At 45.6% G+C, this 12,124-nt stretch overlaps 6 protein-coding genes across 6 annotated transcripts; 1 reads left to right on the top strand and 5 right to left on the bottom strand.

The window, feature by feature from the left end:
- Positions 1–1,960: 1,960 nt before the first annotated feature.
- DFJ58DRAFT_888742 (uncharacterized protein) lies at positions 1,961–2,789 on the top strand (the record flags this gene model as incomplete). Its single annotated transcript, XM_041394702.1, has 2 exons — positions 1,961–2,576; positions 2,623–2,789. Exons 1-2 carry the CDS (start codon positions 2,270–2,272, stop codon positions 2,787–2,789), a joined length of 474 nt encoding a protein of 157 aa, XP_041242484.1. The 5' UTR covers positions 1,961–2,269.
- A 308-nt stretch (positions 2,790–3,097) lies between these two features.
- DFJ58DRAFT_794590 (uncharacterized protein) lies at positions 3,098–3,669 on the bottom strand (the record flags this gene model as incomplete). The annotated part of the gene is given in 5 exon segments (XM_041390461.1): positions 3,098–3,241; positions 3,259–3,319; positions 3,359–3,393; positions 3,450–3,573; positions 3,626–3,669. Coding segments are annotated over 4 exon segments (215 nt in total), but the record flags the coding sequence as incomplete, so codon positions are not given.
- Positions 3,670–4,500: 831 nt separating this feature from the next.
- DFJ58DRAFT_794581 (uncharacterized protein) lies at positions 4,501–5,426 on the bottom strand. The gene is made up of 2 exons (XM_041390460.1): positions 5,214–5,426; positions 4,501–5,157 (listed from the first exon to the last, which is right to left on the bottom strand). Exons 1-2 carry the CDS (start codon positions 5,269–5,271, stop codon positions 4,706–4,708), a joined length of 510 nt encoding a protein of 169 aa, XP_041242482.1. The 5' UTR covers positions 5,272–5,426; the 3' UTR covers positions 4,501–4,705.
- Positions 5,427–6,800: 1,374 nt separating this feature from the next.
- On the bottom strand, positions 6,801–8,195 carry DFJ58DRAFT_729420 (uncharacterized protein; the record flags this gene model as incomplete). The annotated part of the gene is made up of 5 exons (XM_041385745.1): positions 6,801–6,995; positions 7,056–7,192; positions 7,257–7,635; positions 7,697–7,762; positions 7,830–8,195. The coding sequence occupies 5 exons, from the start codon at positions 8,193–8,195 to the stop codon at positions 6,801–6,803; spliced, it is 1,143 nt and encodes a 380-aa protein (XP_041242481.1).
- Positions 8,196–8,320: 125 nt separating this feature from the next.
- Positions 8,321–9,172, bottom strand: DFJ58DRAFT_662291 (uncharacterized protein; the record flags this gene model as incomplete). The annotated part of the gene is made up of 2 exons (XM_041382288.1): positions 8,321–8,812; positions 8,873–9,172. 2 exons carry the CDS (start codon positions 9,170–9,172, stop codon positions 8,321–8,323), a joined length of 792 nt encoding a protein of 263 aa, XP_041242480.1.
- A 1,249-nt stretch (positions 9,173–10,421) lies between these two features.
- Positions 10,422–10,652, bottom strand: DFJ58DRAFT_662326 (uncharacterized protein; the record flags this gene model as incomplete). The annotated part of the gene is made up of 1 exon (XM_041382293.1): positions 10,422–10,652. A coding segment is annotated over one exon (231 nt), but the record flags the coding sequence as incomplete, so codon positions are not given.
- Positions 10,653–12,124: the final 1,472 nt, after the last annotated feature.

Raw genomic sequence — 12,124 nt, 5'->3', positions numbered from 1 at the left:
CAACGGTTATGGCAGCTGTACATTATGTAACCATTGGTATTTTGAGCAAAATGTGAAATTTAGTGGACAAAAATACGACAGAGTATATGAGAACGAGATACTAAACTGGAGCGCAAGAATATATCAGGGTCATTGCTAAAAGAGGATCGCAGATCAACTTGTGAATATGTACAAGACGGCAGTAATACGAGGTAGAACTACACCGATATGAATAACATCATCGACACAACGTGCCAAGGACGCTCTTAAACCCCGAAAACTGGAGATCAGCTGCGAGATCAATATCGATCATCGGGCGTCTTCTTATCACCAAAGGCGGTACGACATGCTGACAAGAACATGAACGCTGCGTTTCTCATGATGAAATGGGAATTGTAAGGCTACGCAGGGTCCTGCTTGCCATGACACGCCATGTACACCCAGGTCTTCTCTTGGAAAGCTTGAAGCCTGAGTGCACCTGTTCGTGTGGCAGCCCTCAGAGACGGCGGACGAGATAGGTAGCACGAAGGCAGAGAAAGAGCCGGCGTGGCAGCGAGAGAGATAGCGAGTGATGACAGAGACGGGCCCTGATGACAGAACTGATGACGGCACAGGATAATCAGCGGATGATATAAAACAACGGGCAGACCTCAAATGGGCGGCTGACGCGTAAAAGTCAACCCTATCGTACTAGTAGTGTTATTGGCAAAACTGGTTGTGCCTGGTCCTCGGCAGAACTCACGCGACAGGGGGGTGGCAAAACTTGGTAAAACTCCAGGGTGTCTGAGACTCGTGGAGATGTAATTTAGATCTCTGATAACATAGTTTGAATTCAAGAGAACATGCAAAACGACATCCCTAAGGTAAGATGGTGCATGCTGGAGGGCGCCCCCTTGCATCACCGATCAACGACAATTTCGAGCGCCTGGAACGAGTTGACAACAGCTCGCATCGTTACTACTGGAAATGCAAACATTGCGGCGACACTGATAACTCATCAGGCGCTCGAATCCAAGATCGTGACAACAACCTACCGAACCGTCTTATCAAGCGCTATCAAAATGCAACTGCTCCTCTGCGCCAAGCAGCGCGCGCGTTTGTTATGGCAAAGACAGGCAACTCCGGCGCTGCTGTGTCATTCCCATCAAGAAACGCAAAGCTTCAAACCTGGATGGATGTATTGATCAACCCTTGAGTAAAGAACAAAATAGCCTAGTAAATGCACAGAGTACCTCGCGTGATGATATTGCTGCTGAATTTGCAGCTTTCGAAGAGTTGAAAAGGACTGAAGAAGTTCAGAGCATTAACGAAGTTGAAGTGCTCGAGGGAAATGCTTTTGATTTTGACGGATTGGACAAGGAATAATACCAGACTGTTCTAGATGAGGTTGAGGTGGTTAATTACAATGGCGAGGGTGACGGCTGGGACGAAGCAACATTGATGTCATCATTAGGAATGTCGTACACATAATCTACATAACGGTGGGGCCCGGGGTACGGGTGGGTATTCCGGCGGCAAACAGTGTCAATATCGATGTTACAGCCACTTGCAGAACGCTAGACCAAAACGCAAAAACTACATGTCCTTTCAAACCGAGCGGCAGCAGGCTGCTGAATCAGTACTTGAGACATACTAATCATGACGCACGGCTTCTTCGTATCACAGGGTCGTTTCGTCCGCGTCAGTAACATTTTCTTTGTCGGAGTCCAACTTGAAGTCAGTGGCTAGCGCGGGAGTGGCCTAGATCTTCTTGCGGGCCTTCGGAATAACAGATTTTGCAGCTGAGGCCGACGACTAAGTCGCGTCGTACAGTTGAACACACGTGATGTGCGTGTTTCAAAGTCCGACTAGCCTTGCCGAATGTTGTCGCTTGACCAGCCGAAATCCATCCCAAATCCACCAAAGCTGATTTCTTTTTCAAAACGCACGTCCAAATCAGCCGGAGTCTGGCCATTGAACTCCCCTTTTTAAGATTTAAAATAGATTCGTACCTCAGGCTTTCAATCTTTGCAACAATCCCAGCCTCGCACCCCGTGCACCTCGTCCTAGCTCAGCATCACTCCTTCTGAGCATCGTCCACCCGTTCTTGCCAGCGATCGTCTTCTGTGGTCCACTCCTGTTGGTCAGGTTTGGCAATCTGCCTTGGATGATGGGACAAGTCATGACTAGGCCGCGCACACTTTTTAGTCGAGGGGGCGATACACACATACGACGAAAGATCCACAGAATACGAGGAATGGACGAAAGTGAAATACGTCCCCACTGCTGGGGTCGTAGCTGTTTTTGATGGATGTTGGCGGAATCATATACGGTGGTGGCGGACTGCTGCATCGCCCCCTGGTCCATCCACATCCGCATCCGCAGCATCATCTTCTTCCACGCCGAGTTTTCTGCCCCTTTGTTGTCAGAAACGGAATACGCGACGCTCGTAGATTTCTCGACGTTATTCGTCGTCCTGAAGAAGGTTCTTCCGCCAGAGAAGCAACTTCCGAATGAGAGTCGGAAGTTATGGGATGCTGTGACGACGAGGCTGCTTCCGCAAGAGTATAGGGAGGGTACGAAAGCGAAACTTGCGCAGAAGCAGAGGGATGAGGCGGGTGAGATGAAGAGGAGGGATGTTCAGTGAGTTTTCTTTCCTCGCAGTCTTCTTTGGTACTGGATTAACCGCTAACGGACTCGAACACACGTTTATACCCCAGTATTTTGAACAAGATATCAGTTCTGGAATTCCAGTTCTTACAGCTGCAGGCCGGAAAGCTGTGGAAGAGGCGCTTAGGGATCGTTCTAATGGTTGGCCAACGTCCTCATAGAATCGAGTCGGCGCTGCTTGACCTAGGCGCGGTTTGGACTACACGTGTCATGTGTAGAAGCTTTGGATAGAGGTAGGGGACCGATCTGGGCTTAATTGAACGTTGTAGAGGGCTAGGTGCGGGCCACGATATCATGCAATGGATGGTTAAAGTTTTTTGGAGCGTTTTATGCTTTTTATGCTTTTGCTCTCTTCTCCAAGTGTACCTGATGATTTTTGTTCATTAATAATTTTTTGATGCAATTCATGGACTTTCATGATGGGTGCTGCGAGGTGGTCGTCCATGCTCGATTTTCTCGGTGTGGTGGTCGGCATTTTATTGATCCAGTGAGCATTGGCACCCTCAACTCATCACTCGGGATCTGGGAGAGATCGTCTCGCGCGCGCTCCCCCAAAGCTGCAACTTGAACGCCATATAACATAAGCTTATATTGAGCTCGGAACTTGTCGTCCATCCACGTGCCAGGATCCACCATCTCTGCTCCAAACTATGATATAGCTATTCCCTTGCTCCATCTCTTACAGCATGGTCACCAGTACTCCTGTGGATCCCATTAATCACCCGGGTCTTGGCGGCAGTGATAAATGCCATTCTGCCATGGAGGTGAGTGATGTTATCAAATTCAGGAAAACTACCGATGCTCAGGCAAAACGGATCAAAGCACTGCTTGCATGCTGATTGAGTATAGCACCGCGTAGGACATTTTTTAGTCGGGTCGATCTGGGGCGTGGCAGAGATTGGTGATGCTAACTTGGCAGTAACGACAGCGAATGCAATTGCAGAGGTGAAACGCATTGTCTATGACCCGTGTGAGATAGGATCGGATAATTCTGAAGAAGATAGTACGAACACGGCTGACTTTTGTATGCTGAATATTGTTTGTTGGGCATATGGTTGTGCCGTTCTATTGGCAGGAACTAATCATCCTGAAACTATGGGTTGGGGCGGCGGCGGCAATATTCGCGTTTCTAACTGAATCAGGGTCGCCGCCGTCCCCCCCACAGTTTGGATGTAATTAGGATGATTAGTTCCACACCAAATTACCAATGGAACTTTAGGCACAACCATATGCGCAAGAAGAATTTCAAAGAACAATATTCAGCACATAAAAGCCAGCCGTGTTCGTACCATCTTCTTCAGAATCAGAATCAGAATCAAATCAATCATCACACAAGTCACAGACAATGCGTTTCACCTCTGCAATCCTTGTACTCGCTATCGTTGGTGCCAAGTTAGCATCACCAATCTCTGCCACGCCCCAGATCGACCCCCAAAAGAAATGTCCTACGTGGTGCTATACTCAAGGAGCATGCAAGCAGTGCCCTACACCGGGTTGCGTGAGCATCAGTAGTTTTTTTGGATTTGATAACATGACTCACCTCCATGGCAGGGCGCCTTGTATCACTGCCACCAGAACTAAGTCGAAGAAGAATTAATGGTGAAGTCACAGGAGGACTCACCATGCTGTAAGAGATGGAGCAAGGGAACAGCTATATCATAGTTTGGAACAGAGATGGTGGGACGACAAGTTCCGAGCTCAATATAAGCTTATGTTATGTGGCGTTCAAGTTGCAGCTTTGGGGGAGCGCGCGCGAGACGATTTCTCCCAGATCCCGAGTGATTATGGTGGGCCAAATGCACCATAAATAAATCACGTGCACGCGCAACTTTCGCGCGCGCGCACCCAAATCGCGCGCACGCACGCAGACACTTCATGTAACGCAGCGGTGTATTAGTAGTTCAATGTAGAGTCAAATATGAAATAAGTGCTTGGGTAAAGACAGTCTAGAGGATTAAGTGTCAAGTCAAATTAACTGCTTGTATGTAGAGTCAGTAATATAAACGAAAAAAAGTCGATACTGTCATTTCCTATCCCAGGGATTGGCCTTTGGTTTGACGAGCATCCTGAATGCTGATCAAGATGATGCGAGTCGGGGGACATTACTCAGTGCCTGCAGATTCCGTGGACGGCCGAAACCAAGATCCCTAGGCCCATGTGCTGCATGAGTCGAAGAAACTGAGGTGGAAGCACTGGCAGTAGTACTAGAAGTTGTCGAGGTACTGCTGGACTCAGATGCGGAGGGTACTAGCATATATTCTTCAGGAGTACCAAAGTCACTGTAGTATTCGTCCGCTGGCGTGATACTGGCAAGCAGTGTGCTTGATTCTGAGTCACCATCCAGTGGCATGTTCAAGGTTGGTTTGTCTTCGGCTGGCAGGATCTCGTTCGAACCAACATCTTCCAACATCTCAAGCTCTGATTCCAGCCGTGTCACATCAATCTGTGCCACACTGCTCCTCTCATCGCCATCCGAATTCTCCGAAGTGGACTTTGCGGCAGGAACATCTAACATGACTGCAGGTGCCGCTGAGGTTGGTGATAATTTAATGCCGTGGAAAAAAATAATAACGGACGGGACTTACATTCTATACCAGTGCCTGCCAGTGTAGTACTTCTCGAATCCGACCCTGCGAACTCCATCTGACGGTCGGAAGCAACTTCAAAATAGGTAGTAAGAATGCAGAATAATAAATGGAGAAGTTGTCACATACATCAGGGAAATTGGTGATTCCTAATTTGACACAATATCACCCAATTCTCGCAGATTGTCGAGGATTCGATACATTCGATTGATATGACTGATTTTTTTAGTCCCCCTCCCAATTGTAGACAATTCACCCCAATTACTACCAATACCAAAGCATAAATCTCACATTAGATCCAATTCAAACATCGCGAAAACAATCAAATTCAGGTGAATCCTAGTCAATTTTACTACTAGCGCTCATCACCTACTACTCCTCCAACTCTGGCATTGCATCGATGTCAAGGAACATCAATGCCTCGTCCGTCTCCAGATCGCACACCACATTGGCCTTGGAGCCACTGCAATACACGGTCAGTAAAATAGCGAGAAAATTAATCGAACGAGCACATACTAGACGGGATGAACTGCATCAGCGTCGGGTAAGCAAGTCAAAAGGCAAGATCACAAACTTCCTGAGAGCGGGACGCAACCGCGGCACCATCAGCATCAGTAAGCAGGTCAAATGACAAGATCACATACATCCTGAGAGTAGGACACCGTTGTGGCACCATCAGCATCCGGTAACTAGGTCAAAAGACGAGAAGACGGCAGATGCTTCATCTGTGGAACTTGGAGACAGGTATTGTGTTGAAGAAGATGGAGGGCATAGCAGCAGCGTGCCGAGAATTGAGATTGGCTGTATCGCGAGATGGGCAATTCATAGCAATAGAGATGGAGAGGTCATTGTCTGGCACGAAGAAACTAGCGAATCACTCACGCAACCCATCAAAGCCTATGAAAAGTCGTAAGGATTTTTCAACCGTAAGTCTGTACCCTAGGGCTAGCTGCCATCGCAAATATGATAGAGATGATGATAAGAGAACTGATCGATCGATTCGATTTGCAAAAAAAAAACAGATACAAATCCGGAAAATGCCGTGAACTTTCGGAACTCACCAAGTTCAACCTGGCAACATTCCAGCAGTACATACTAATGGACTGGAATTCATCAATGAAAGTAGCGAGCTCCCGGCCAAACTCGTCATAGTAGGTCGTGTATCCGTCTATCGCCTCAAATGTGGACCTGCAGAAAATCATATTGCCGATGGCACGAGCCCTCTAGAAAAAGGCAACCTTATTCAACCCATCCACGCCTTGAAGTTAATACCGCTCTCAACGGTTCCATCGTGGAGATTGAGACTGACTTGAACGCGAGTGGTTCGAAAGCCTAAAAAGAGGGACAGTGCCTTCTACTGCACTCATAATTATACTTGTATCTCGAAGCGTGTCTTATTTCCTATTTTTTCTAGGACTGTAGTACTAGTGTTCGACAGCTGTCATCCTGTATCTAAAATTTTTCTCCGATGCATTTGAATTCTTTTTTTCGATGCGCACATTGGCTCAAACTGTCGAATATTTGGGTCTTTTTGGCACGCATTTTGAGAAAATGGTAAAGGATTTTCTATGTTTGATACAATCTGCTCTAATTGTCCCCAATACGAAAAGGGGGTTTTTCCTGATGTACCTCGGTGGCACTTTCTTTGCGGCGCTTTGGTCCTTTCACCTTTACGGCCATGATCTTCCACCAGTTCAACATCAGAATCCGAGTCAGAATCAAGGAAAGTCGCAAACAGCTTGGCACCACTGGATCGAGTTCGTTTTTTAAGATTAGGAGAGTCTGAGCATCAGAAGAATAGTGAGAATGCATGGGCAAGAAGAGTTAATTAAGGTGCGAAACCTTTTCCTTTGGGAGCACCGACACCTCATTCTCGGACTCGTCCATATCATTGCTTCCAACAGTGCCTATGTCCTCCGCCTCCGCAACTTCGTTCATCGAATCATCAAAAGAATCTGGGTCCACTTCAAGCATGGTACCTGGACAATGGGTTACACATATACAACATGCCCGGGTAAGTCTCTATCAGGATTCAGGACTCACCGAAATAAATGAACTGATCAGTCCACTTTCGTCCAGCAGGATGACGAGTCTTTAAAACTTCGCTGCCTGTAAGTCCCTCCTGACTGCTCTTGACCATATTCTTGCCACTTTTGACAATTAAATACCAGCGAAACCCATCTGCACCTGCCAGTGTCAAGTTCGAATTATTCCTGCCATCATCATCATGGTTTTCGAGGTAATCGAAGAGACGAGGGAAGAGAGTGCGCAGATATCTGTCAATGTCACTCTTTGTCATGCCTGGTGCAATCTGCAGATTGTCGCCATCGGGTCCCTTGGATACAGCAAGCTTGAGCCTTCGCAGTTCTTCAATCTTGGCCATGTCAGGTGCAACCTTTCGTTTCATACAACCCTTTCTATTCTGACCGAAAATGCTTCACATCAGTGCCGGTTTTCCTTGAGGCAAATAATCAGGTACTCACAACTCCAACAGTCACCATCACGATTGATCCAACACCCATCTTTCGGAGGTTTGCTGCAGTTGTCTTCTATACACGAATTTGATTAATGATTGATTCAGAGCAGCATTGATACATGCTGAGGGGGTCTTACTACCTTGATGACATCCTTACTACCACCGGAGCGCACCCCAACCTTTGCTGTGCGGCTCATTGAAGCAGGCATGGCTAGATCTTGCTTTCGGAACCCCAGATTTGTCTCTCGACGGGCAATGTCTTCTGACGCACCCGTTTTTGACAGCAGGTGAGAATATTTCGACATGATTGAACCAAAGCTGGAAGATGTTGTTGGTGGCTGTTGCAGAATGGCTTCCTGCGGATGTGATGTGTCATAATGACCACAGTTTACACATATCGCAGGCTCGTCGTCCTTCTGGTCCTTCCTAAGCTTAGGGCGGAGCCATGGACACAGTGAGCCATCATTGGTTTTGCCTCGGCATGTTTGTTCATCAGCTGGAAGCATGGTGCTGGCAACGGGAAGTTCGGGAAGTGACAAGGTGGTGGTTTTGCATCAGCCGAAATTGATTTTTAACTATTCCATCAGCCACTTTATTTCATACACATTTTTGATGATATTCAATAAGACTATCATAATTCTAGCAAGTAATGTAACACTGAAAGACCTTGTGCCCAAATGAGAGCCTGTGGCATCCATATTTTGGGTGGGAGGCTCATCAATAAAGTCTTTGTCTTTCGAAAACCAACTGATATATCCTTGTGAGTTTCATATGTATCAATAGCCCACTCTGAGGCAGTGAAAAATGAGTTATCGGGCTTCAAACCTGCAGACTGCACATCAGCAAGGGCTTGGCAAAAGATGGCCTCTACTTCAGGAGAGGGAAATGGATTTGAGTGATCAGGGACAGGGACTGGCTGGTCATGAAGGTTTGATTGCATGTCAGCGGCAATCTCTTCCTGTAATGCAGTTCGAGAATTGTCAGTGTCTTTTCCCAAGTCATCAATGTGAGAAAGTGGTGGACCACCAGTACCATAGTATCGGGTGAGTATATCAGGGTGCACATCATGAAGTGGATCAGTGATATAAACTCCATTCTCAACTCTGGAGAGAAAATGCATGTCCTGTGAGATAAGCGATGGAGAGTCAGCAGAAAAAAATGAATAAAAGATTCCTCTACTTACTAGTGGAGATTGGTGGTTTGTTGTTGGACCGGAGATTGGATGATGATTCCATTCCTCCATAAATATTTCACAATCTATGTTGACCAGATCAAGGGAAAGAAATTGCAGGAGCCACAAGTGGTGGGGATTCTTGCGATTCAGGCCATGAAGTTGTTCGAGGCGTGTGAAGAATGCCTTCCATCGTTGGGCAAACTGACGGCCAACCTCCACCCAAAGGCGTTCAATTTGGGTGTTATGTGTTGAGCTATTTGAATCATAAGTATCATGTCTGACTTCCACTAGCTTACTAGTATCACTCATGATCCCCATAAAAATGAACCTCTGTTTGGACCACAGTGCATCACCATCCAAACAGACACCTCAATGTTTTCACCTCCTCGATCCCCTCTCATCCGAAGAGGGACTCCATATGTTTCTATTGTTTGGAGAAAGATGGTGAGGACTGTCGAGGCACGATTGTTGTTACTTGCTCAAAGCACTACAATCTGAATTTGAGATCAGCAAGTTTATTAAATTGTTGATCATTGTAAAAGTAACTTTCCGTTCGACAGTAACCATCTATGAGTCCATGGATGACAATCCCCCAGAGGATAAGTTTGTGATGCCCATCCAAATGCCAGAGATGGTTGGACCGTTGTCTTCTTACTTGAGGGTCTTATATGTTGATCAGAATACAATGACTATCACAATTGTATTCTTTAAGACTAAGGTGCCAGCTCCTCAAGTTCATGGTCAACGGATTTTCTACTTCTCGGTTGATAACGTGGTGTTCGTGGGTGGCCAAAGGGTAATAAATTACTTCTTTGCTAGATCACTTCTTGATAGTAAAGGAGTATATATATATTTTTGTCAGGTTAACTGAAACCTAGTAGGTAATATGGACCTCTCTGAACTGAATGTGGCACGAATACGTAAAACGATGGATAAAACGATAGATTATTGTATAGGCGATCCCTGTAAGATAGTATACAATCAATCTAGACTAAAAGAATACGATTGTTTTCAAAGGCAACTCGTAGGCCTTCACTTTCTTTGTGATCTCACAGTGTTGAGACAGAAAGTGGGAAAACTCCTGACTTCAAATTCCTACGTTCCCACACGGTTTGGGAAAAGAATGGAAGGGGAAAAAACTTATATATTATGTGAGAATGGAGTCCTTATATACATTTTAGAAACCATCCTTACTAAGCAATGAGTCATCACTGGATTGGTAAGATTATGCTTACAAACCAAGCCTTTTGGTGTGCTGAATCAGCTGCTTACTAAAGTACATGAGTAAAATATTACAAAGCATGATGAGTCATGGAAAGTCCTTACAAATCAGAATATTACCAGTCACATGACATGCTTACAAACATATCTGAGTGGCTCACTGATGTAATTAAGTGGCTGAATAAACATGAACAAATATGGAAAGAGACAGAAACTACAAATACAACTAAATAAATAGAAACAAAGCTTATGTAAGTAAGAAGTATATCCTTTGTACACTCCTCTACTTATCTCCTTTTATACTGCTATTCGTATATGTCATGGTATGAACTCCATACTATGCATGACACCGTGGCACAGCATATTTCCGTCGTGCAATCACTTTGCGTTGCCGCAACATCTGACCAATCATGTCGACTCTATGCATCAAGCTTCTCATTCGATGCCGTGGAACACGAACACTATGGGCTCTCAAAAAGCCGACTAGGTAACGAAGGCCAGAATCTGGTTTATATATCTTGAAGGTCTTAACAAGGATATCAAGATTGGCATTGGAGATTGCTGAGAATCACTGATACACATTATGCTTTTTTAGATAACGTCAAAGAGTGTTCCGATGCATGCCCAAAGCGGCCGCCAAGCGCTTGAAGGTAATTTTTTGGTGAGGAGAGAGAGCATCTTCAAGCCAGTAACTGTCAATAACTTTGCAAGGACATCCACATGTCTGATGAGGTGGTATTTCTGTACTGACAGGGTTGACCTTTGCATATCTAGAATTCGTGCTAGATGAAAAGTTCGTCAGATTGCTTTCGGACTAGAAAGATCGTGACTGACATGTCTCCAGCAACTTCTGATGCCTGCCTCAGCTCGACTACTGTTGTAGCCAGTGCCCGAGCACATTCATCTGTCCATATGGCATCCTGAATTTCCAAGTCCAATGCTTCGAGCACAGGGAGTGAGTCATTCAAAATCTTCTCAATTATGGTCTGTAGTTGGAGTGGGTCGTGGTCCTCCTGTTGAAGAACTCAGGTAGCATGATTGTAAGTATCAGAAATTATTCCATGTGCTTTTCTGGTGTCATGAGACCAATGTTGTTGTGCAGGTAGTTCTGGGAATTGTAGAGGACGGCCTTCAAGTTTTGACATGATACTAGTAGTACAGCTGAGCTGCTCGACTCACCCAAGAAAATTTCCAAGTCAATTTACTGTGACACGTAAACGGTCAGTGGCACTTCAACCATGTGCCCATTTTCATGTTCCTGACTCAGACTCCATCCATTGATGCCAGGTTTCTAACCTAGCAGTACTGCTACCTAGACAATGAATTCTAGGGCTTGTGAAGCGATACTACAAAGGTACATGCTGCTTTGCTTGTCATCTGAGTCAAATGTACTGACTGCCAGTGGTACCACAAAAATAGATCAACAATTCCTCAACACTCGGCAGCTCATTACTACAGTAATGAATTTGTTGTTCTACAAGTAAGCTTAACATGTGCCATTGAACCTCAGGCTTGTCCTACTAACTGCACGGTGTTGGTTGTTGCTAGGTTCAGTCACAGCTCTATCATATTCCAGCTGACATTCTCGCACGACGGCCTAATGTCTTCGCAAATCTATTTTCATTGCCTCGCACTGGGATCCGTCAGGACGAGGGCCGTTCAGACAAATCCCTGATCATACTGGATGGACATTCCAGTGTAGATTTTGATTGTCTTCTTGATCACCTTTTCAGAAGGTGTGTTATTTGCTAGCCTCTATCTTACTACTAATTGCTTATAAAAATTCAAGGATTCAAGCTGATACAGATGAACTTAGTCCTGCGAACACCGAATCTGTTCCCTTTCTGATCTCGCTCCTTCAAATGGGTGCCATCTTCGACATTGGAGTTGCAAAGTCTCATGCAATCCATCACCTCGAAACCCATCCAGATCTTGAATTGACAATGAAACTCCAGTTTTGCCACCGGTTCAGAATCATTACGTGGCTTTCTCCAACATTCAGGCCCTGGTATCCCAAACCCATCGAAATCTCGATCCTTC

The sequence above is a fragment of the Suillus subalutaceus genome, assembly GCF_016647625.1.
Source record: "Suillus subalutaceus strain FC151 chromosome Unknown DFJ58scaffold_73, whole genome shotgun sequence".
Lineage (NCBI taxonomy): Eukaryota > Fungi > Basidiomycota > Agaricomycetes > Boletales > Suillaceae > Suillus > Suillus subalutaceus.
The sequence above is the reverse complement of the archived record's forward strand: the minus strand, read 5'-3'. Positions and strand labels throughout refer to the sequence as shown.

Excerpts from the sequence above, each read along its gene's own strand:
- DFJ58DRAFT_794581 (XM_041390460.1), bottom strand. The coding sequence starts at position 5,271 with ATGGAGTTCGCAGGGTCGGATTCGAGAAGTACTACACTGGCAGGCACT. Across the intron at positions 5,158-5,213 it reads GGCAGGCACTGGTATAGAAT|CGGCACCTGCAGTCATGTTA; the intron begins GTAAGTCCCGTC and ends CACCAACCTCAG.